The sequence below is a fragment of the Rhinichthys klamathensis genome, unplaced genomic scaffold, assembly GCF_029890125.1.
Source record: "Rhinichthys klamathensis goyatoka isolate OS25496 unplaced genomic scaffold, OSU_Roscu_1.1 h1tg000828l_1, whole genome shotgun sequence".
Classification (NCBI taxonomy): domain Eukaryota; kingdom Metazoa; phylum Chordata; class Actinopteri; order Cypriniformes; family Leuciscidae; genus Rhinichthys; species Rhinichthys klamathensis.
Window position 1 is genome coordinate 175,001 of NW_026607210.1, and position 22,500 is coordinate 197,500.

Below are 22,500 nucleotides of genomic sequence, written 5' to 3' on the forward strand. Positions count from 1 at the left end.
GGGATCTGAAGGATCAGGGTCAGTGATTTATGTTTTTCTGTCTATATCCGAGTCGTGTCTCAGAGTTATTATAGTGCACTAAAACCAAAACCATAGACAACATTTGTATTACTTGAAATAAAATAAACGTCAACTGAAATAAAATATGCGAAAACGTAAACCTTTTATTGTAGTTAGTTGCTTAATTTTTTCTCTTCATCGGTTCCAGCATTTGTAAAAAAAAAAAAAATAATAATAATCATTTTTAAAAATCCAAACATTTTGTGTGTGATCTGTCTTTCGTCGTCTTTATTAGCGGACGTGAATCCGACTTGACAGCAAAAATGTAACTACTTTTATTGTTGGACTTATCCAATTTTATTCAAGTAAATGTAATTTTTAAGGGGACTTTTTATTTGTCTTTTCTAAGGTTATTATAGTTAAATAAAGTTAAAGCAGAATAACTTCTCCCATGTGCCAGTGAAACTCAGGTTAAATTGTTTTAAGTCAATTGAGTTCAAACTGGTGATTCACATAATTTATGTTCTTATAAATTTCATATAATAACATTTCTTATAAATATATTTTCATAATAATTCAACTTTTTTTTTATTGTTCAACAGTCAAAACTTCAGAGTACATCACCATATTATTCAGTAATCCCCTTTGCAGTTGCACATTCAGCCACTAGTCGCCATCAGTGGAACAGAAGCACGTGGAGATTAAACCATAAGCAGTCTTATTCATGTGCACCATCTTCATATGCAGATCTTATGTAAATAAGCACCCTCCTCTTCATTACATTTCCATCTCTCCCCATCCTGGGAAGCCTAGATGCTGTATAATAATATATATACTATTTTGTACTGAATGAATTCCCCCCCCAAGCTTCCCGTATGTTCTTACCACAGCCTGTAAAAAATAGGTTCTTACCCACATTAGATAGGATGTACAGCCAGTCATTATCATCCATATCAATCCCCATATCCTTCTGCCATAATGTTTATAGGTTATTACAGTAACACTAGCATTGATGTGTGACAGAAGCATCTGAGCTTCTCCTGGCCACTGGAGATCGGCATAAACATCACTAGCATTAGTTCTTTACACAGTGTATAATCTGCAGATACGTACAAAAATGTCCTTGGCCTCCAATAACATTGATAAAACATATTTTCTTGCATCACGCTGGTTTTTACTGTATTTATTGTACATTTTAAAAAGGGGGTAAATTAAGTAAAAACAAGGTAACATTAAAAAAACTTTTAAAAATGTGTGCATTCTCTCATCAATGATAAGTTACTGATCATATACAATATGATTTTAATAGAAAAATATTAAGTTTTTACTGTTTTATAAGCTTAGATTCCGCCATATCTAAATGGACCCGGAAATAGTCCGCTTTATTTAGCGCTTTTTACAATAACAACAGATTGTTTCAGAGCAGCTTTACAGAGATAACAGGAGAATAATGCAACAGAGTTTGTTTCCAGAAGAGAATAGCGTCACAGTCCAGCGAGTTATGCAAAAGGTGTATGTTTGTTTTAATGCGTTAACTTCATAATCATGTTGTAGTAGGCCTATGTGGTGTTTTTGTGAACCTACTTCGGGTAGGGTCCATATTTTGTGGACATTTTTGTTCCCATGAAGTGAGCTACACCTGACAAAACCCGTTTTGGGCACATCCTCATTTGTATAAAAAAAAGTATGTTACAATATTTTTGACCTGTTCAGCCTATGGTTGTGTGACGGGTCTCTGCGCGCTAACAAGTAGGCTATTGATAAAAAAATATATATTTCTTGCATCGTGCTGGTTTTTAATGTAGTTGTTGTAACATTTTAAATATAAAAAAAAAAAAAAAAAAAAAAAACATTTTGGGAAATTCAACAAAAGGGAGTAAATAAAGTTATGAAATAAAGAAAATATTAAGTTATGACTTAACTTGACGAGAATACAAAAGGTGTACAGTTTAATTAAATAATTAGTTAAATGTATTACAAGAGTTAATTTCCTAATCTTGTTTTAGTATGTGGTGTTTTAAGACTCGAGACCACGTGACTCGGGTTTACATGCACAGCTCTTACTGGCTGGTCTCAGTTACATTTGCAATATTATAAAGAGCTTGAGTAATCGTGTGTGTGGGTGTGTTATTATTAGCTCTGCTCACCATCATAACTTACAATACAGAGATGAACTACTGTAGAGTTGATCTGATGCGTGGCGTCAGTCAGTCACACACACACACACACACACACACACACACACACACACACAACACACATTCTCTGCATGTTTATAGGTGGAGTTTCTCCTGAAGGATGACAGAGAGAACCAGAGCAAGAACAACAACATCGAGGTAAAACAATCTCTACACAACCACTGACTTCAGTAACTTTACACACTGCAGATCTGAAGTTGAGGACAAAGTCAGAAAAATATCTGGTAACTCTTTACAATAAGGCTCATTAATTAACTAACATGAACTAACAATGATCAATACATTTGTTAATCTTTGTTGAAGTTAGTTAATACAAATCCAGCTGTTCATTGTTTGTTCATGTTAGTGCATTTACTAATGTTAACAAATACAAATTAGATTAATAAATGCTGTAGAAGTATTTGTCATTCTTAGTTCATGTTCACTAAGCTAGTTAACTAATTTTAACTAATGAACCTTGTTGTAAAGTGTTACCAAATATCTTTATGCTACTTAGCTATATTGATGTTGAATCTTCTTCATTGGTTAAAAATATTACCGTTTTTTACAATAACGCTTAATTTGTTAACGTTAGTTAAAAATACTGCTGAACTAAATGAACAAACCCCTACAGCATTTATTAATCTTAATGTTAATTGCAACATTTACTAAAATATATTTAAGTTATTAAAAGTTAGGCTATATATGTTAGATAATGCACTATCTGTGAACAAACATGAAAACTAACATTAAGGTTTATAAATGCTTTGAAAATATTTGCTATATTGTATGTTAGTTAACTAATGTTAAGAAATGAGACTTTATGGTAAGGTGTTGCCGAAGGAATAAATGAAGGAAACTGTTGTTTGGAGCTTGTTTAGGGATTAGTACTGCTAATATAAATGATTCGGCTCTGATTTGACCCATAAACTCTAACCAGCTCATCACTGAATAAAACAAGAGTAATTTAAATAGATGAGGTTAAACCCTTTAGACCTAAAGCTGAATGAAGATCAATTAGAGGATCAGAGGGTTTGAAAGTCTTGAGTCATCCGAGCAACTGCAGGTTCGTCTGGTTTGTTCACTTAAAGAATGTAAGTGAACAATGACTGAATTATCCTGTCTATGGAATTATCTGCAGCTGACAGCAAAGAAAACACGCGTGATCCGGAAACTAATTTCCCTCTCTAAAGTGTCTAAAGATGTCGAGAAAAGTCGAAGTGATCATCAACTCTGCAGCTTCGCAGGATCAGTCTGCGTGTCCCGTTTACATCACGGAGTCGAAGCCCGGAGACGCGCCCGGAGTGACCGGGTTCCTGAAGATCAACCCGGCGGTTCTGGGGGTAAAACTGCTGATCAACACTCTAAACTAGTGAAACTTCTGATCAACACTCTTAACTAGTGAAACTGCTACTGATCAACACTCTAAACTAGTGAAACTGGTGCTGATCAACACTCTAAACTAGTGAAACTGCTGCTGATCAACACTCTTAACTAGTGAAACTGGTGATCAACACTCTTAACTAGTGAAACTTCTGATCAACACTCTTAACTAGTGAAACTGGTGATCAACACTCTAAACTAGTGAAACTTCTGATCAACACTCTTAACTAGTGAAACTGGTGATCAACACTCTAAACTAGTGAAACTGCTGATCAACACTCTTAACTAGTGAAACTGGTGATCAACACTCTTAACTAGTGAAACTGGTGATCAACACTCTTAACTAGTGAAACTGCTGCTGATCAACACTCTTAACTAGTGAAACTGCTGATCAACACTCTAAACTAGTGAAACTTCTGATCAACACTCTTAACTAGTGAAACTGGTGATCAACACTCTAAACTAGTGAAACTGCTGATCAACACTCTTAACTAGTGAAACTGGTGATCAACACTCTTAACTAGTGAAACTGGTGATCAACACTCTTAACTAGTGAAACTGCTGCTGATCAACACTCTTAACTAGTGAAACTGCTGATCAACACTCTTAACTAGTGAAACTGGTGATCAACACTCTTAACTAGTGAAACTGCTGCTGATCAACACTCTTAACTAGTGAAACTGCTGATCAACACTCTAAACTAGTGAAACTTCTGATCAACACTCTTAACTAGTGAAACTGGTGATCAACACTCTAAACTAGTGAAACTGCTGATCAACACTCTTAACTAGTGAAACTGCTGATCAACACTCTAAACTAGTGAAACTGCTGCTGATCAACACTGTTAACTAGTGAAACTGCTGCTGATCAACACTCTAAACTAGTGAAACTGCTGATCAACACTCTTAACTAGTGAAACTGCTGATCAACACTCTAAACTAGTGAAACTGCTGATCAACACGTGAAACTGGTGATCAACACTCTTAACTAGTGAAACTGGTGATCAACACTCTTAACTAGTGAAACTGCTGCTGATCAACGCTCTTAACTAGTGAAACTGCTGCTGATCAACACTCTTAACTAGTGAAACTGCTGCTGATCAACACTCTTAACTAGTGAAACTGCTGCTGATCAACACTCTTAACTAGTGAAACTTCTGATTAATACTCTTAACTAGTCAAACTACTGATGATCAACACTCTTTACTAGTGAAACTGCTGATCAACACTCTTAACTAGTGAAACTGCTGATCAACACTCTTTACTAGTGAAACTGCTGCTGATCAACACTCTTAACTAGTCAAACTACTGATGATCAACACTCTTTACTAGTGAAACTGCTGATCAACACTCTTAACTAGTGAAACTGCTGATCAACACTCTTTACTAGTGAAACTGCTGCTGATCAACACTCTTAACTAGTGAAACTGCTGATCAACACTCTAAACTAGTGAAACTGCTGCTGATCAACACTCTTAACTAGTGAAACTGCTGCTGATCAACACTCTTAACTAGTGAAACTTCTGATTAATACTCTTAACTAGTCAACATACTGATGATCAACACTCTTTACTAGTGAAACTGCTGATCAACACTCTTAACTAGTGAAACTGCTGATCAACACTCTAAACTAGTGAAACTGCTGCTGATCAACACTGTTAACTAGTGAAACTGCTGCTGATCAACACTCTAAACTAGTGAAACTGCTGCTGATCAACACTCTTAACTAGTGAAACTGCTGATCAACACTCTAAACTAGTGAAACTGCTGCTGATCAACACTGTTAACTAGTGAAACTGCTGCTGATCAACACTCTAAACTAGTGAAACTGCTGCTGATCAACACTCTAAACTAGTGAAACTGCTGATCAACACTCTTAACTAGTGAAACTGCTGCTGATCAACACTGTTAACTAGTGAAACTGCTGCTGATCAACACACTAAACTAGTGAAACTGCTGCTGATCAACACTCTTAACTAGTGAAACTGCTGATCAACACTCTAAACTAGTGAAACTGCTGCTGATCAACACTGTTAACTAGTGAAACTGCTGCTGATCAACACTCTAAACTAGTGAAACTGCTGCTGATCAACACTCTTAACTAGTGAAACTGCTGCTGATCAACACTCTAAACTAGTGAAACTGCTGCTGATCAACACTCTAAACTAGTGAAACTGCTGATCAACACTCTTAACTAGTGAAACTGCTGCTGATCAACACTGTTAACTAGTGAAACTGCTGCTGGTCAACACTCTAAACTAGTGAAACTGCTGCTGATCAACACTCTTAACTAGTGAAACTGCTGCTGATCAACACTCTTAACTAGTGAAACTGCTGCTGATCAACACTCTTAACTAGTGAAACTGCTGCTGATCAACACTCTTAACTAGTGAAACTGCTGCTGATCAACACTCTTAACTAGTGAAACTGCTGCTGATCAACACTCTTAACTAGTGAAACTGCTGCTGATCAACACTCTAAACTAGTGAAACTGCTGCTGATCAACACTCTTAACTAGTGAAACTGCTGCTGATCAACACTCTAAACTAGTGAAACTGCTGCTGATCAACACTCTTAACTAGTGAAACTGCTGCTGATCAACACTCTAAACTAGTGAAACTGCTGATCAACACTCTAAACTAGTGAAACTGCTGATCAACACTCTTAACTAGTGAAACTGCTGATCAACACTAGGCTACTAACTACTGATCAACACTACTAACTAGTCAAACTTCTGATCAACACTCTTAACTAGTGAAACTGCTGATCAACACTAGGCTACTAACTACTGATCAACACTATTAACTAGTCAAACTTCTGATCAACACTACTAACTAGTCAAACTTCTGATCAACACTACTAACTAGTCAAACTTCTGATCAACACTCTTAACTAGTGATCAACACTACTTACTACTGATCAACACTACTAACTAGTAAAACTACTGCTGATCAACACTCTTAACTAGTGATCAACACTCTTAACTAGTGATCAACACTCTTAACTAGTGATCAACACTTTTAACTAGTGATCAACACTCAACTAGTGATCAACACTCTTAACTAGTGATCAACACTCTTAACTAGTACTGCTGGTGGCTACAAGCTGACAAAAACATCTTGTCTTTTATCGTCAGTGGCTGGAGATCCTGACCGGTGCCGTGGCGTTTGGACTCGTCTTTTGGAATTACGAACGTTGGTTTTTAATACCAACTTGCTACGTAAGTCTTTTATTTGAGCGCATGCTGTGACACTGAAGACTGGAGTAATGATGCAGAAAATTCAGCTTTGATCACAGGAATAAATTACACTTTACTGTATATTCACATAGACAACAGATGATTTACATTGGAATAATATTTCACAATTTTTTACTATATTTTTGATCAAATAAACACAGCCTTGGTGAACAGAAGAGACTTCTTTCAAAAACATGAATAAATCTATATTAAACTGTAAATGCATGCTGTATATTGTTGATATTTCTGTGCTATGGCTTGTATGATGTTGTTTTGTGTGTCTGTAGTTGATTTTGAACGGAGTTGTTACAGCCATCGCTGCCTGTACCCGCAACTCGTGTCTGGTCAGTATAAACCCCCGTCTCACATGATCAGATGTGCAGAACTATTTAATCTGAGCAAGCAGAAGTGGTTTATGAATTATGTTTGTTCAGGTGGTCACCGCTCAAGTGCTGAACCTGTTCAATATCTTCAGCTCTCTGACGGTCTTCATCATCTTCTTCCTCTTGTTCTATGTCACGTCGAGTGTGCGTGTGGTGAGTCATTATTTCTCTGATATAAGATTCATCTGCCCTAATAATGAGTATATTACGGATGTTTATGAATATTGAGGTGTTTGTGATTCTGGTTGTTGTAGTTCTTGGCCCCTTCTCTGGGTCCGACTGAAATCGCGTTCATGGCCTGTAACGTTGTGGCGCTCCTCTTCTCCGTCATCATCTTCGCCACCTCGTGCTGCTGGTGTAAATCGGTAAATCAGTGTTTATTTTAATCTCCAGCATCATCTATGGTGGGCTTCGATCTGTTTAATGCCCCGGACCCCTAAATATGATCATCCTTGTGAGGGGCCGCCATACTAACATTTAAAAGGCAGCTTTATATTTTCATTTACAAAGACTTAATATTACAAATGTGTAAAATATTTACATTACATCCTTGTTTTTTTATACTCACTGTTGTACTGCACTGTTAGAAGTTTTATTCATTCATATGATACATTATTTTTTTATAAAATGTATTTATTTATTTAAATCAATTTTTTTAAATAAATGTATTTAAATTAAATGTATTTATTTATTCATTATTACATTTTTAAACTGCTTTTCTTATTTGTATTTATTTAAAAAAAAGTTTTATTAATTTATTTTAATCATTTGTATTTATTTTCTATTTTTGTATTTTAATAAGTTTTGATCTAATGTATTAATTATTTTTTATTTAAAGTTTAAATAAATATTAAATTATTTATCTTAATTGTGATCTTTATAAAAGTTAGTTAAATCTTATTTATTTATTTTCACATTTTACACTGCTTTTCTTATTTTTATTTATTAAATCATGTTGTATTTATTTTTTATTTAAATAATCCATTTATTTTAATCTGACATAAAAATACAATTGTATTTAAATAAATAAATATTACATTATTTTTTCCTAAATCAAATTTAATTTGTTTAATCTTATTTTTGATTTTACACTGCTTTTCTTATTTTATTTATTTAAATCAAGATTTATTTATTTAATAATTTTTATTTATTAATGTATTTTTATTTGAATCAAGTTAATTAATCTAATGCATGAAATAGAATTTTATTTTCAATATTACATTTTTTATTTTAATTAAATTCTATCTTAATCAAATTTAGTTACCGGTAGTTTAATCTTATTTTGGTTTATGTGTTTATATATATGTATCTCTTCTGTGCATCTGCAGAGGAAGCGTCTGATGGTGATCCACATGAGCTCCGCATCACCTGATGTGGTCAGTGATGTCATAGACCCGCGTCCCGCATCATCACCCCCGTCCTACTACAGTCCGGTCCCGTCTTCATATCCGCCGGCCTATGAGGTGAGGGTCGAGTCTGCTCTCGCTTTCTGCCGCCAGAGCAAATCCACTCTGATGAGACTGATACAGTAAAACCAAGCGGCAACCGTCCTGTCTCTCTCTTGAATCAACACTGGAGTGATTAAACTGCAGTTCCTCCACTGGCCACTAGAGGCCGGCTGCAGAAGAGACTCAATCCCATAGACCCGCATGTTAAAATACCCAACTTTACAGCAGAATTAAACATGTTTACAGCCTGGTCCAAAAAGTGGTTTTGGTCTATATCGCTAATGTTGCCCTTCATGACGACTGTGAGGGGGGTGAATATTTTTATAACTCATCCGTTTAAATTATATTAAGCCTTAAAGTTCTGCATAATTAAGGGCGTGGCCACTTGAGTGACAGGTGGATTGCCGCTGATGTCACTACTAGCCGCTTGTCTGCTGTGTGTTAGCGTCACGTCACCTCAGCTAATCCGCCTCGCTGCACATTTACGTTTATCCGGGAGTGGCGCGCGGCCAAGATGGCGACGGCCGGCTCCGCCCACTTTGGCCATCAAAAACGCTCTTCAGAAACACTACGGGTGACGTCACGCACACTACGCACATATTTATTGACAGTCTATGAGTAAAACCCACGCCATCGTTACTGTTCGTATCGTTGTGTGTCAAGAGCTGAGATTCAGATATGATAATGAGTGTTTGCTTTCTGACCAATCAGAGCAGAGCTGCTCTCAGAGAGGCGGGGCTTAGAGAGACTGATTCTTCAAACGAAGCGTTTCAGACACTGAGGGAAAGAGCTGATGCTGCAGTGTGTATATGATGAGGAAATGACCGTGTTTCTGTGTTTCTGCAGGACCAGCGACGCTCGACGCTCTCTAGAGCTTCTGCTGCGAGATGGGACAAGAGACGATGGATAGATGAACTGCATCGCAGCAGGAAATCCATCCAAGTCTAAGACCATGCATGTGTTCCAGATCAATCTATGCTCTAAAGTAGAGCTTCAGTGACTGTGTTTGATTAGTTCGCAGAGCTCAGTCTAGGGCCCTTAGTAGTGTACATCTCCATCACTCGTTCGGCTGGACTTCCACAGAGCTCTCTGGAAGACTTGCTATCAGAAACTTTGCACATTAGAATCTTTTCTAATATTTTTTTAGTTTTTGCCATTATTTGCGGATGTTATGACACGATTTGTGTCGGATATTGTGTGTATGATTGAAGTATGGGTTGTTTTTGAGATTTCAGTATTTTTAGGAGCTGTACATGCATGACTGAAAACAGCCGTCCGAGTGTGTGTGTGTCCGAGAAACTCACTCACACACACTGATCTGAGTGTGTGTGGAGCTTCTGCGCACCAGACTTTCCCTCAATCTCATACATCATCATGTGCAGCTATTTAAAGGTTTTTTTTGTTTTCTTTTTAATGCATTTGAATGTTTATGTTGCAAAGCTCTGTGTTAACCATTTTATAGCTGCTATATAAAGTTCATTTATTATTATTATTATTATTGTTGTTGATTTTTTTGTAATTTTACAAGTAGTAGTAATAAGCGCACATCCAGAAACGTTAGGCTGGTGCACAGATAAATCAGATAAAACACTTCACTGAAGAATAAACACAAAATCTGTTTATTAAAATATGCAATGAAGACCTTCGGGTAGAAACTTTACACGATTTAATAAATTGATTTTGTGTTTATTCTTTAGTGACTTTGTTTATTTGCCGTCTCACAGCATTTCGCACTGACAGTTAAAAGTTTGAAATAATTAAGATAAAAAAAATACAGTAAAATACAGTAAAAATTGTGAAATATTATTATAATGTAAATCAGCTGTTTTCTATGTGAATATACAGTAAAGTGTAATTTATTCCTGTGATCAGAGCTGAATTTTCAGCATCATTACTCCAGTCTTCAGTGTCACATGATCCTTCAGAAATCACTCTAATATGAGGATCTGATGCTCAAGAAACATTTATGATTATTATCAGTGTTGGAAACAGTTGAAGTGCTTCAGATTTTTACAAAAATATGTGGAAACTGTCATACACAACCATTCAAAAGATTGGGATTAGTAAGATTAAAAAACAAAACAAATTAATACTTTATTATAAATGTATGAATTCTAAATTTTATAAAATAAGCTAATGAATTAATTCTTTTATTCAGTAAGGATGCATTAAATTGATTAAAATTGACAGTAAAGACATTTATAATGTTAAAAAAGATTATATTTCAAATTAATGCTGTTCTTTTGAACTTTCTATTCATCAAAGAGTCTTGAAAAATAAAAGGCATCACAGTTTCCACAAAAATATGAAACTGTTCTCATCACTGCTAATAATCATAAATGTTTCTTGAGCATCAGATCCTCATATTAGAGTGATTTCTGAAGGATCATGTGACACTGAAGACTGGAGTAATGATGCTGAAAACTCAGCTTTGATCACAGGAATAAATTACACTTTACTGTATATTCACATAGAAAACAGCTGATTTACATTATAATAATATTTCACTGTTTTTCTCTGAATGATAGTTCTAATCATTGAACCATTTCATTTGACATATTCAAATTGATCGGATATTGTTCAGGTTCACTGCTGTGTTCTGACACTAGAGGACAGTGTGCTCAATATCATCTTACATACAGTATCTCTATTTGTAGAACTTTAATGTTGAGTTTACTTCTGGATTCTTGTAATAATCCACTATATGAGGTTTAATTTTGCGTTTCCCTTATTTACCAAACACATTCTATTCTACGGTTTATTCATTTTTACTGATTCAGTGAGTCTGATTATTGATTTTCTGCATAATTTTTGCATTTGGATTTATTAATTTGATTTATTTTACAGCTGTGAAAACCAGTTTTCAAAGCTCTTTGTTAAATTTCTGGATATTTCTTTCACACCCATATCATGTCTAAATTATTCAATTAATTCGGTACACTCTTAAAAAATAAATAAAGGTTTTAAAGGGGGTTTTCCCCAAAGAACCTTTCAGTGATCAGTTCTTAAAAGCACCTTTATTATTATTATTATTTAGTGTAAATAATATTTTATTAATCCAAAGAACATAGTTCCACTATAAATCCACTATATACCTTTCATGCGATGAAAAGATTCCAGGATGTTAAAGGTTCTTCACAGAACCATCAATTTAATGTAATGAGCCTTTATTTTATTTGTAAGAGTGTATATTAAAAAATAAAAATGTTTTTAAGAATATACCAACCAATCCAAAACAGCAGTCGTTTAATAGCTACACATAACAGCATTTTCGAAATGACAAATCTTACTTTGAACGTGCACAGAAATAATGCATTAGGGAGAGATTTAAATATATTACAAAAGGACCAAATTGATAAATTCAAACAAACAATCACTCTCAAAAACAAAGGTTCCTTATTGGCAGCATCGATGGTTTCATGGAATCTTAGATTTTTAAAATGTTCTTCAAGTTCACACAAAGAAAAGTTATTTTGGGAACCAAAAATTGTTCTTCAATTGTAAAACGCCCTTTCGGAACCTTTATTTTTGAGAGTGCGTGAGCTTTTGGAAGCGTCCTCGGGGAGCGTTCCTCTAGCTGGCGGCATAGAACGCGTAATAGCCGATCGCTTTAGAGGAGGATGAAGTGTCCTTGTTAAAGTTTTCCGAGTCTTCTTCACACTTGGGCGAGTTCCCAGTCCCGGATTCTGCGTGGGAAACCCGCCTCCTCTTGCACACGAGCGAGTAAACGCTGGGCTCCACAGAGTCTGAAGGCTTCAGAGAGGACGCGCTGCTCTCCATCCAGTTCTGCGCGAACGCGCTCACAGGGCTTTCCTCCTGAGGTCTGTCTTTGTCGGGCATGAGGATGTGCTCATCTGTGGTGGGATTCGGTCTGGGAGACCAGGGCACTTTCCTCGGGTACGAGCCTCTCGTGCCCCATCCCGCGGTCACGGACGCGAACGCGCCTTCAGGGTAGTACCCGAGCGAGTGCGCGCTCTGGAGAGGTAAAGACTTGAAGCTGTAGGGTAACAACGAGCTGGAGTAATCTCCCTCGTACGCCGTGAGCTCCAGTTTGCTGCCACTGGTCTGCTCGCTGCTGTATAGCCGGCTGTTGAGTTGATCCTGCAGAAAAGGTTGCATGGTGTAGCGCGCGCTTGGCACGATCTGTTGCGCGCGCGTCGAGTGCGTCGGCGAAGGCGTCAGTCTTTCACGCTCCGCAAGCGTGTACATCCTGAAAATCCAATGCATGTTAGTATCAACCGAGAATGCATGCGGGGAAACCTCCGTGATGCTCATCATACTCACGAATCATAGTTATCTCTGAAGCCTTTCGCGAAAGGATTGTGGTCGATCTTCAGTTGAGTGATCTAGAGGAACGACACAGAAGTGAGTGTTAATAACTGAGTGTGTGTAGTCCCAGCCTGAGCTCATGAAAATGCGTGTCTATAGCACGTATTGTGTTTATAGTGCAATTTATACGTGAAAATTAGTTTTAGCGTGCATATGATACGCACTTTATTGCGTGTAATACACACGCCACCCACACCTCTAATCATACCTATAATACACACACACCACTACTAAACCTACCCATGCGTATCATATGCACGTAATAACACAATGCGTGCTATAGAGACGCATTCAGTGTGACCGGGTTGTTTCATGCATCTGGTGCTCTTCTATCATTTTAGACCGAAGAGCTTAACTTGTTTTTTTTTGTTTTTTTTTTACTTTTGTTTCTCGATCGGAATGGTACGAAACTTGGTAAATGTTTTGGCACTTGCTATGTAAACACAAACACACACAAACAGGTTAAATGGTCCTGTAAAAAATATTCACACTTGTGCTCCTCGCGGTCTAAAACGAGCGCATTGTAAATGAATGAGAGTTTCCTCTAGTGGAAGCGTGCGGAACTGCAGCCGAACACACACTCACTGAACGCTCGTTTACTGAGAGATCAGCTCACATGCGGAACACACACTTGTTTACAGTTTTAGAGTAAAACATGTTTTTTAATATATATATTTCATATAAAAATTTAAAATAGTATTTTTGCACATTTTTCATAACAATAAATGTAAAATTCTGTAACTTTTTAAAACTTTTTTAACTTCAGCAATAATCTGCCAAGGGTCATATGAAAAGAGATCAAACTTCTGTTTCTCAAAAACATTCAAGATTTACGACAGTTTAAGTTGGAAATTTAATTTTCAGGTCTATGCTCAAAAAGTGAGTAAATAGATTATAAATACAGCGTAAATATAATTTAGCACCATAAAAAAGATTATCGAACTAAAATATAGTACATTATTTTCATTGTAATAAAAAAAATAAACACGTGAAAAGCACCAGAGGGTTATTAATGCTCAGAAAGAAAGTGTGTACATCAGTATTCTGGTAAGCTGTAACCGCTATGAACTGGTTCTCCGGGAAGGTGAAGATCTGAGTCCTAGAGTCTCGCCCTGTGTTCTCAATCCCGTCGTCTGACACTTCGACGATGTGAAGCCTCGGCTGGTACTTGTGTAGAGACTGGAGGACAATCATCTGAGTTGGACACACAAACGAGACTATTAAACGCACATCATTTAATGGTGATTTTGCCAAGTAGCCTATGTTCAATCTGGATTCTGGAACAACACTGACTGAAAATCTCAAACTCTACCCATAACTTATCCCCAAAACCAGAGGGAAATGATGAATAACCCTGATGTAGAAGCACAGACTTGGCATAAACTATAAACGTGTCCCTCAGATCTGATTGGTTGACTGGAATGTTGTTCCAGGATAAAATCATTCACCCATATTTAATATTAGCCTCCTTGTTCTTAGAGTCAATGTCAAAAGCAATATGTGCTTTTATTTATTTCATTTGATTAGGCTACTAAAACAGGCCCAAAAAGCACAACAGTTCTGGTTTAAGCATCAGTAGCTAATTGTTCTACTCATAAAATAAATGTGCATTGTTTACCTGTGAAGTGTTGGTATTTGCTCCCTTGTTGTTTGTTAGTTTCAGTTTACCGAAAGATATTTCTTGTCTCATCCAATGAGCGCCTGTATTCGGCGATTCGGGGTGGACGTAAATCTTATTCCCTAAAACAATCAAATACAACAGAATAATAATATTATTATTAGTATTATTATTAATAATAATAACAATAGCACTTGGTTTCTGCCATACCTTGCATATTATTGTCGGCTTTCCCGCACGTGACCCATTTCCCGCCCTGGAATCTCCAGTGATTCGGATCCGCTAAAACAATCTCCACAAACACGTTATAATGCGTCGTCAGGCTCAGGCCGGTAATATTGAAACTCAGGAATGGAAACATTCGCCTGTGCAGGGATTAAAAACACAAATGATTGATCAGCTTTGTTCTGAATGAATTATCAAAATTGCGGATTAAAAATAGGACTATAGCTTTCAAAGAACTTTAACCACGTACACCACACTCTCAAACCATGCTTTCACAAATACATAATAATAACACAATTCTTCTCTGGTTTCATGTAGTTGTCTAATAAACCTGGCATTGTTGGCTCTGTGATGAATGCTTTGTAGGCCTACCTCATTTGTAGGTCGCATTGGATAAAAGCGCTAAATTAAATTTAGGCCTAATGATGAAACCTCTATTTTGACGACCACTTTTAATTATTATTATTTTAATTCGACCTGAATTGTCTTTTTTAAAGCCCCTATTTCTGGTAGCTGTAGTTTAAAAATAAATAAATAATAAAAACTAGCCTACTTTTTTTTTTAGATATCTATATAGGCTATTATATAAAAATCTAAAAATATTATTTATAGATTTTTAATGACTATACTTCCTGTTGCTATAGTAACACGTCTGTTCGCGACCCGCGATCGATCGCGCCAGATAAAAATACGAAACTATTTGCAAACACATTTGAAACATTCTTTTCGTTATATGACTGTTTAAAACTGATTATAAAATCTGTTGTTGTGATTTTGCCTTGGCCTATACAATTTAAAGCGTTTAAATGGCCTAACAAAACATGTTTAAATAGAGCTAGCCTATTTGATTAATTCACGCTTAGAATTAATGGTTCCTAAAGGTTTCCTAATGCAGCGATGAAATATCAGGACCGTTTCTGGTTCCACAAAGAACCTTCAGTGATCAGGTCTGAAAAGAACCATCCCAGCATGCAATAGCCGTCATTTCTCCGTCTAGGTTAACTATAGTCCGGCTATGAGTAACACACTTCTAGCCAAAATAACCTTGAATTTGGTTACATGTCGTTTTTGCCAAAATAACTTGCGAGATGAAGGATAATTCCATCATGTAAGCAAGTCGTGATTACAACAACGTGTTTGGTTTCATGTCTTTGGACTTGTTATGTGTAAGAGATATTCTTGAGTTATGGTTTAGATGTAGCCTATACATTTTCACTGACAGCCCAAATGATGCCTTGTTTTAGTCTAGACTTCAGGGCTGTGTTTGGACGGCTATTAGACGTCTTTTAAACGCAAAATTGCTTGCTGAGATGTTTTTTCTTAGTGTGAAGAACATTTTAATAATATAAAGAATGCAAATGTTTTATGAAACCATCGATGGCAATAACAGCAGCTTTATTTGTAAGACTTGCTCACCTGCCCTGTTTGGTGATAATCATCTCTGTTTGGTGCCGGTGAAACTTGAGCCACAGCGCCCGGTTGCACAGATACACCTGAGCTCGAGCAACGGAACCGATCCCGGGCCCTTGATACGGGCCGTAGGAGTTTCCCGAAGCGTGTCCGAACTGATATCCCGCGCCGAACTCCCCGCGACCCGCACACAGAGACGGACAGAAGCCCGCGGGCGGGATCACGGAGCCGTAGTGCAGCGACGCGTACCGCGATCCATCGGAACCGGCGTATACTCCTCCGGTCTGGCCCGTGTACGGGAACAACGGACACGGACTCGAACTTTCCTGCGTTTGCTGCGTCGCGCCCATCATGAAGTATCGATTGGACCCGAGCCCGTCGAGTATGTACCGGCCGCTCGTCAGTTCATCTTCACAAATGATCGGTGAATCCTTCCCGTCGTCCAGCGCAGAACCGGACCCTTCCCCGGGCATGATCCGACACACTCCACCCGAACTCCTGATCCGAATCCTGACGTTTGATAATTCGATCTCCGGCAGTTACTGTCGCGCGCCTCGGCATCACTGAGAATTAATGTGTAGATGTCAATAAATGTTCATTATTATAAACGCTCAACAGCTGCACATTATTTCTATTTTGATCGCTTTGGATTAAAACGATTCTGCATTTCAGTCACCGCTCCATTAAAAACAAATCGAAACTTTTGCTTTTATGCATCTAAATTTAAACAATCTTCTATGGCTATTTAAAAACGTAAAATAAAATGATTTAATGTAATTGAACGTTCATTTGTTTTCATACATTTGCTATCAAATTAAATGCACTTTATTTAACTCGCGACGTTTATGTGTCATATTGCCTATTCGTTCGTAAAATAGGCTATAGCTTGAATTTCATATTTTCCAAATAACCCTATCACTTTTTTTATTTTGTAATATGTGCAGCTAAACGGTATCATTTAATTGCATTTATAAATAAATTATTTAACATTTTAATTAAATATGCTGTGTGCTCGTCTTCGCTTAATATTTCAGTTCATGTTATTCTCCAGTTCAAATCTCCGGCGATGTGGGATATAATTGAAGAACTAATAATAAAGAGTTTGTAATCGAAAATGATTAAACTTTAGGGCGAGTCCAGGGTGACTCGGACACGGTTTGCCGGTGAGATTACGGGGGAAAATTCCCTATCAATCGAGCCTTATATTTGATTTCAGACAGTAACTCCTCCATATCATAAGCTACAAACTAAAAAGCAAGTGATTCAATTGAAACGTTCCTTCATTACGCATAACTTTGGCATTTTATAATTTTAAAATTAAATGTTGATGTTAAAATTAATTGGCAATCTAGACTTTATTAGTGTCATGCGAACATAAACTTCATGTTTTCGATTTTCAGCATTAATTCTTCCTTTAATGATTGAACAAAAATAGTTTAGGCCTATAGCTGCGTTTATTAATCTTTAAAAATTAAGTCTTATAATAAACATGATACAATACAGTCTGGAAGACACTTTATATATTGTTTTTTTTTTTAAGACGCGTTACTGTCATTTGTGGATTTTTTTCTATTTTCAAATTTGTTCTCATTAGTTTTCTTTTTCTAAGCATATGTAAACTAACATCCAAAACGTTGCAAAGATTGTTTCTGTGTGTAAAACGAGAACGTTTTCTAATTCTTATTTTTACAAGTTGTATTTAGCATAACGTTGAACGAGGTTTAAACAGCGCCTGTCTGGGTCCAGTATGCAGTATTAATAACTGTTTAATAATCTGTTGCTAGTGTATTCTCTTCGGGTGGTAAATGCATATCACAGAGCTTAAAGTGCATTGACAATCAAAGGTAAGAAAGAAAACACAATGAAGCTTCTCGCGTAGATGCGGAATAATATGAATAATCACTATGATGAATAACTCACCAGTTTCATCCTCGTTTTGTCCCCAGATTGAGGTCGAAATCGCGGTGTGTTCAGACTGAGAGCGATAGAGAGAGTGAAGGTAACTCACACACACACACACACACACACACTGACTGATGAATGAAGCCTGACTGAAGCACCTGTGCTGATGATGCTGGATTTATTGATGCGGCTCTATAGCGCCTCCTACTGATACTCATACTCTTATTTTACTCTGTTTACTCTATTTCACACGCTCTGTTTCTGTAACCATGAGGTTTGAGCCTGTTTGCTCCAGCACTGTTGGTTTCAAACATCTAAAGCTGCTTTAAATGACTTTTTTTTTGGAGTTTTATTCTCGAAAAACATTTTTATATCACCATATTTATTAGCGAGTATCAAGTCATCTCATAACCGCATCGACATGCATTATATTTGTTATAGTCTACATCATTCTTGTCTTTGAGTGTTTGCGGGGCAAGTTGTCACACGTGTTAATTCATCACTCAGTTTATTAATTACTAATTTCTTGGGCGAAACGTGTCGATATTTTGTTTGATTTTTTACATGTTTGGTGGTTTGCTTGTGTTTCATAATTTAAGTCTATAACAGGCTTTTTAATGGTCTTCATTGTGAGAATTGACCACACACACACACACACACACACACACACACACACACACACACACACACACACACACACACACACACACACACACACTTTTAAAAATAAAGCTTCTTTACTGGCATCCATGAAGAACCAGATTTCTTTATTTGGAAAAGTTGTTCTTTAGATTATTAAAATGTGCTTCACACTAAGAAAAACATGGTTCTTTTCAGAGCGGATCACTAGAAACCAGAAACAGTTCTTCTATGGCTTCGCTGAGATTTATTTTTAAGAGTGTGTGTGTGTGTGTGACAACATGCCCCGGACCAGCCTGTGTCTCACTTGTCCTGGTCAGTAACAGCCGTACTGTATAAATGTCAGAGGAAAGGATATATTTAAGTGTTTGCCCACATTAATCTGCAGTGTAACTTACAGTCCAGAAACGAGAAATACAAAATGCAACTGTTTTCAAAATTAAGATTTTTCTGCCAGTATTTATGTCTAGAAAGTTTGCGGTGAATCAGGTTTGGTGCGGCTGACGACCACACAGGAGTGTCACACTAAATCAAGTCTTCGTTCGGAAATCACTTCTTCCAGAGAGAAATTAAAGCAAAGCACTTTCTGTGCCAACGTTCATTCTGAACAAACTGGATTCTTCAGAAAATGATTCACAGTTCTTTAGATGTTCAACATTATTAGTCCTGTGATTCAAAGATAAAAAAAAAACATCAAGACGATTCCCATAAAAGAGCAAATCTCACGTCATTAATGCTTGGCCTTCTGTTTGCACATTATTATTTTGAGCATTTTATAAAGGAAATATTGAGACTTGTGTTTATGGTACAGACTTATTTACCTTGATGGCTTATTAATCATCATATTTCCACTGACATTTACAGTTTTCTTTCAAACGCTTAAATCCTCACTTGTCACACAATGTCTGAAACCTGACACACACCAAATCTGCCAAACCATACACTCATTCTCGGCCTTCGACTCAGTTTTCAATTTCATAAAACACTTTTTGCAAACCACAACACACAATTATCTACTGTATGTAACACACAAAAATCTATCATGAAGTCTCTTGATTTCCTTTCTCAAACACATCCTATCAAAACACTACAGTAATTCATCAGAGCCTCACACGCACGCACACACACACACACACACATTGCTTTATTGAACACCAGTCATGGCTTCAGAATGGGCCTATAAAAGGTCAAAGGTCGAGTTAAAGGTTCTTCGGAGTGTGTAATACTGTATTCACAGCCACAAATGCTCACAGTAGCCTAAAAAAATAATAATTTGGTTTCAATTTTGGTTTCGTATTTACTTTGAATTTTTCAACATCTCTCTGCCAATTACTTTCAGTCTTGAAATGTTCACAGGAGCTCATGAAAGAAGAGCTTTAGGTTTTCAAAAACTGTGTGTATATGATATATCCAAAAATATAATATTATGGCAAAGGTGTTTGCAACGTTAGACAAATGTCTGCTTTTGAGATGTTTGTGGTATTCTGAATGCAGTGCTTCATTTTGCAGAGATGAGAGGCATTTTACATTTTGTGTGCAATTCTTGGATTTATGTGTAAAGTTTTGAAAAAAAAGAGGCAAAGTTTTGAAAATGTGTGTAAGCAGATGAAAAATCTGTGCTAATAATGTGTCTTTAGTTAACCCTGAACCCCTGCAGACCGCGTGAGGTCATACATCTGTCGACACAACATTATTTTTACAGCATATCAAAAAAGTTTCTTTTATATTTTAATAATTTGGGAAGCAAAAATGCAGATTTTATCCGTAAAACAATAATGACTCATTTTCTCTTTTCAAGCAATTGCAAGCAAAAAAGTGGAAATGGTCCTCTCATGAAGTGTGAATTATCTCTGTGAGTTTGTCCCGTCATAAATCCAGCCGTTCCTGCAGATATTACCGATCACGAGCATGAATAAGACGTGTCTAAGATGGACAGATTCACCTCTGTAATGTTGATATGGAAGTGTTTCTTGTGGCTTCTTCAGTCCTGCGGTGAAACGCCTCCTCATGAGAGAAAGACGAGAGATTGCTGGAAACAGCGTGTCAGAATGACTAACCCTTCTCAGAGAAACTTATATTACTACTTCTGTTACAGCTTTTATATTAGACACATGATTCATAACGAACGGCTCGTGAGTTTCTTTTGAGAAACCCCCAGAAATCACAGCAGTTTACAGTGTTTTTCAACTGCTAACAAGCATTGTTCAATCCTGAAGCCACATTTACAAAACTCACGAGTGTATACGGACCAAACTGTGAATAATCTTTCATTGCTTTCAATCACCACATTTATCAAAATACACAAACACTTTTGTCATTTATTCTCCACAAACTGCTAAAAACGATATATTTGCAGGATATTTCTCATATGCTAACACACTGCTTTCAAAAGCACATTCAAATCAGAATGATTGCAAATTTCAAGCATTTCTGCAGTAATTATTTTGAAAATCTTAGCAAAAAATGAACTTATAATAATTCCAAGCTAATTGGAGTTTCCGCTGAAAGCCAGCCTTTAGTCTATATCCATGTTTCAGTAAAAGAGGACATTGCAACTGATTTCGTTTGTAAATATGGATCAGAGAAGACCGAGAGCGCTGATATCTGATCAAATAAGGGCCGGAATGATTGACTATGTGGTGAACATGTTCTCAGCCTGCAACCAAACCCGCACCGCTCAACAGTGCCGGCAATAGGACCAATTCTCCGGCAAAACAACAGGTGAGATGATATTACAGTACAATACAATATGTCTACATTTTGAAAGCTATTACAATACAGTGATTGTTGTGTTTTAGGATCCAAAGGTGTTCTCGGAGAGCAGGGAGAGGCAGGATCTGTGCAGGGATCATGGAGTTTGAGAAAGAGGGAACGGGTTCCTCTGCAAATACAACAGGTATAAGCTTTCACTTAAGCTCATAAATGATCAGCGATGAACGTGTGGCCATGAATTTATGAATGTACTGTATACCTGTAATTGAATGTTATGTAGGGACATGATATGATATTACTTTTGTACAAGCAGACTTTAGAAAATGGTGAATTGCAATTTGCACAGCTCTTTTAATGTTTTTTTGTCTCTTTTAACTGTTTTAACCCTGTACCTGGGTTCTGTCTGTTTGTAGCAATCTCTTTATATCCAAAACTAATTTCTCCTCGGGGAGACAAATAAAGATACTTTGATTTGCCATCGTTCACGTGGTAATTGCCAACGATGCAATAAAACTGCGGGATATTCGAGATAGAGAGCCGGCAGACAATATCACTTCTGGAAATGTGAATACGGTCAGCACAACGACCATTGCCAGAGTCCTAGAGAAACATCAAATAAAGATGAAGCAATTGTACACGGTATATCCTTTGAGAGAGACTGAACGAGTGAAAGAACTCCGTATGTTTCAGTGTGTCCAGGTAAGATGTCTGTTCAGTGACCAAACACGGTACACATGCAGTTATAATGTACATTACTGTAGACCGGTCTGTAATTTAGAGGTAATGGAGATGGACGCCAGCCGAACTCCACACACCTTTATCTTTGTGGATGAAGCCGGATTCCACTTGGCAAGAACACGACGCAGGGAAGAAATGTGATTGGACAGAGAGCAAGCGTGGATGTCCAGGCCAGAGAGGAGCATAATTCATTCAAACTTTAGAAATAAAAGTTCTTAATTTATGTAATGCTCCCTGTTGCTAGTGTTTCTTATGAGTGACATGCATGTTTTCTGAATGAGAATTTGTTGCCAGTGATT

The 22,500-nt window shown here is 36.9% G+C and overlaps 2 protein-coding genes across 3 annotated transcripts; one reads left to right on the forward strand and one right to left on the reverse strand.

The window, feature by feature from the left end:
• The first annotated feature begins 2,323 nt into the window (after positions 1–2,323).
• On the forward strand, positions 2,324–10,193 carry LOC130078182 (uncharacterized). Of its 2 annotated transcripts, none has more exons than XM_056243705.1 (8): positions 2,324–2,422; positions 3,371–3,520; positions 6,696–6,779; positions 7,085–7,141; positions 7,232–7,333; positions 7,435–7,545; positions 8,509–8,643; positions 9,475–10,193. In XM_056243705.1, the coding sequence occupies exons 2-8, from the start codon at positions 3,380–3,382 to the stop codon at positions 9,574–9,576; spliced, it is 732 nt and encodes a 243-aa protein (XP_056099680.1). In that variant the 5' UTR covers positions 2,324–2,422; positions 3,371–3,379; the 3' UTR covers positions 9,577–10,193. The 2 variants fall into 2 exon arrangements, with proteins under 2 accessions (XP_056099680.1, XP_056099681.1); XM_056243706.1 differs by lacking the exon at positions 2,324–2,422 and adding an exon at positions 3,057–3,243.
• Positions 10,194–12,095: 1,902 nt separating this feature from the next.
• eomesb (eomesodermin homolog b) lies at positions 12,096–18,239 on the reverse strand. The gene is made up of 7 exons (XM_056243701.1): positions 18,131–18,239; positions 16,217–16,773; positions 14,786–14,940; positions 14,576–14,697; positions 13,993–14,151; positions 12,913–12,974; positions 12,096–12,838 (listed from the first exon to the last, which is right to left on the reverse strand). Exons 2-7 carry the CDS (start codon positions 16,681–16,683, stop codon positions 12,202–12,204), a joined length of 1,602 nt encoding a protein of 533 aa, XP_056099676.1. The 5' UTR covers positions 16,684–16,773; positions 18,131–18,239; the 3' UTR covers positions 12,096–12,201.
• Positions 18,240–22,500: the final 4,261 nt, after the last annotated feature.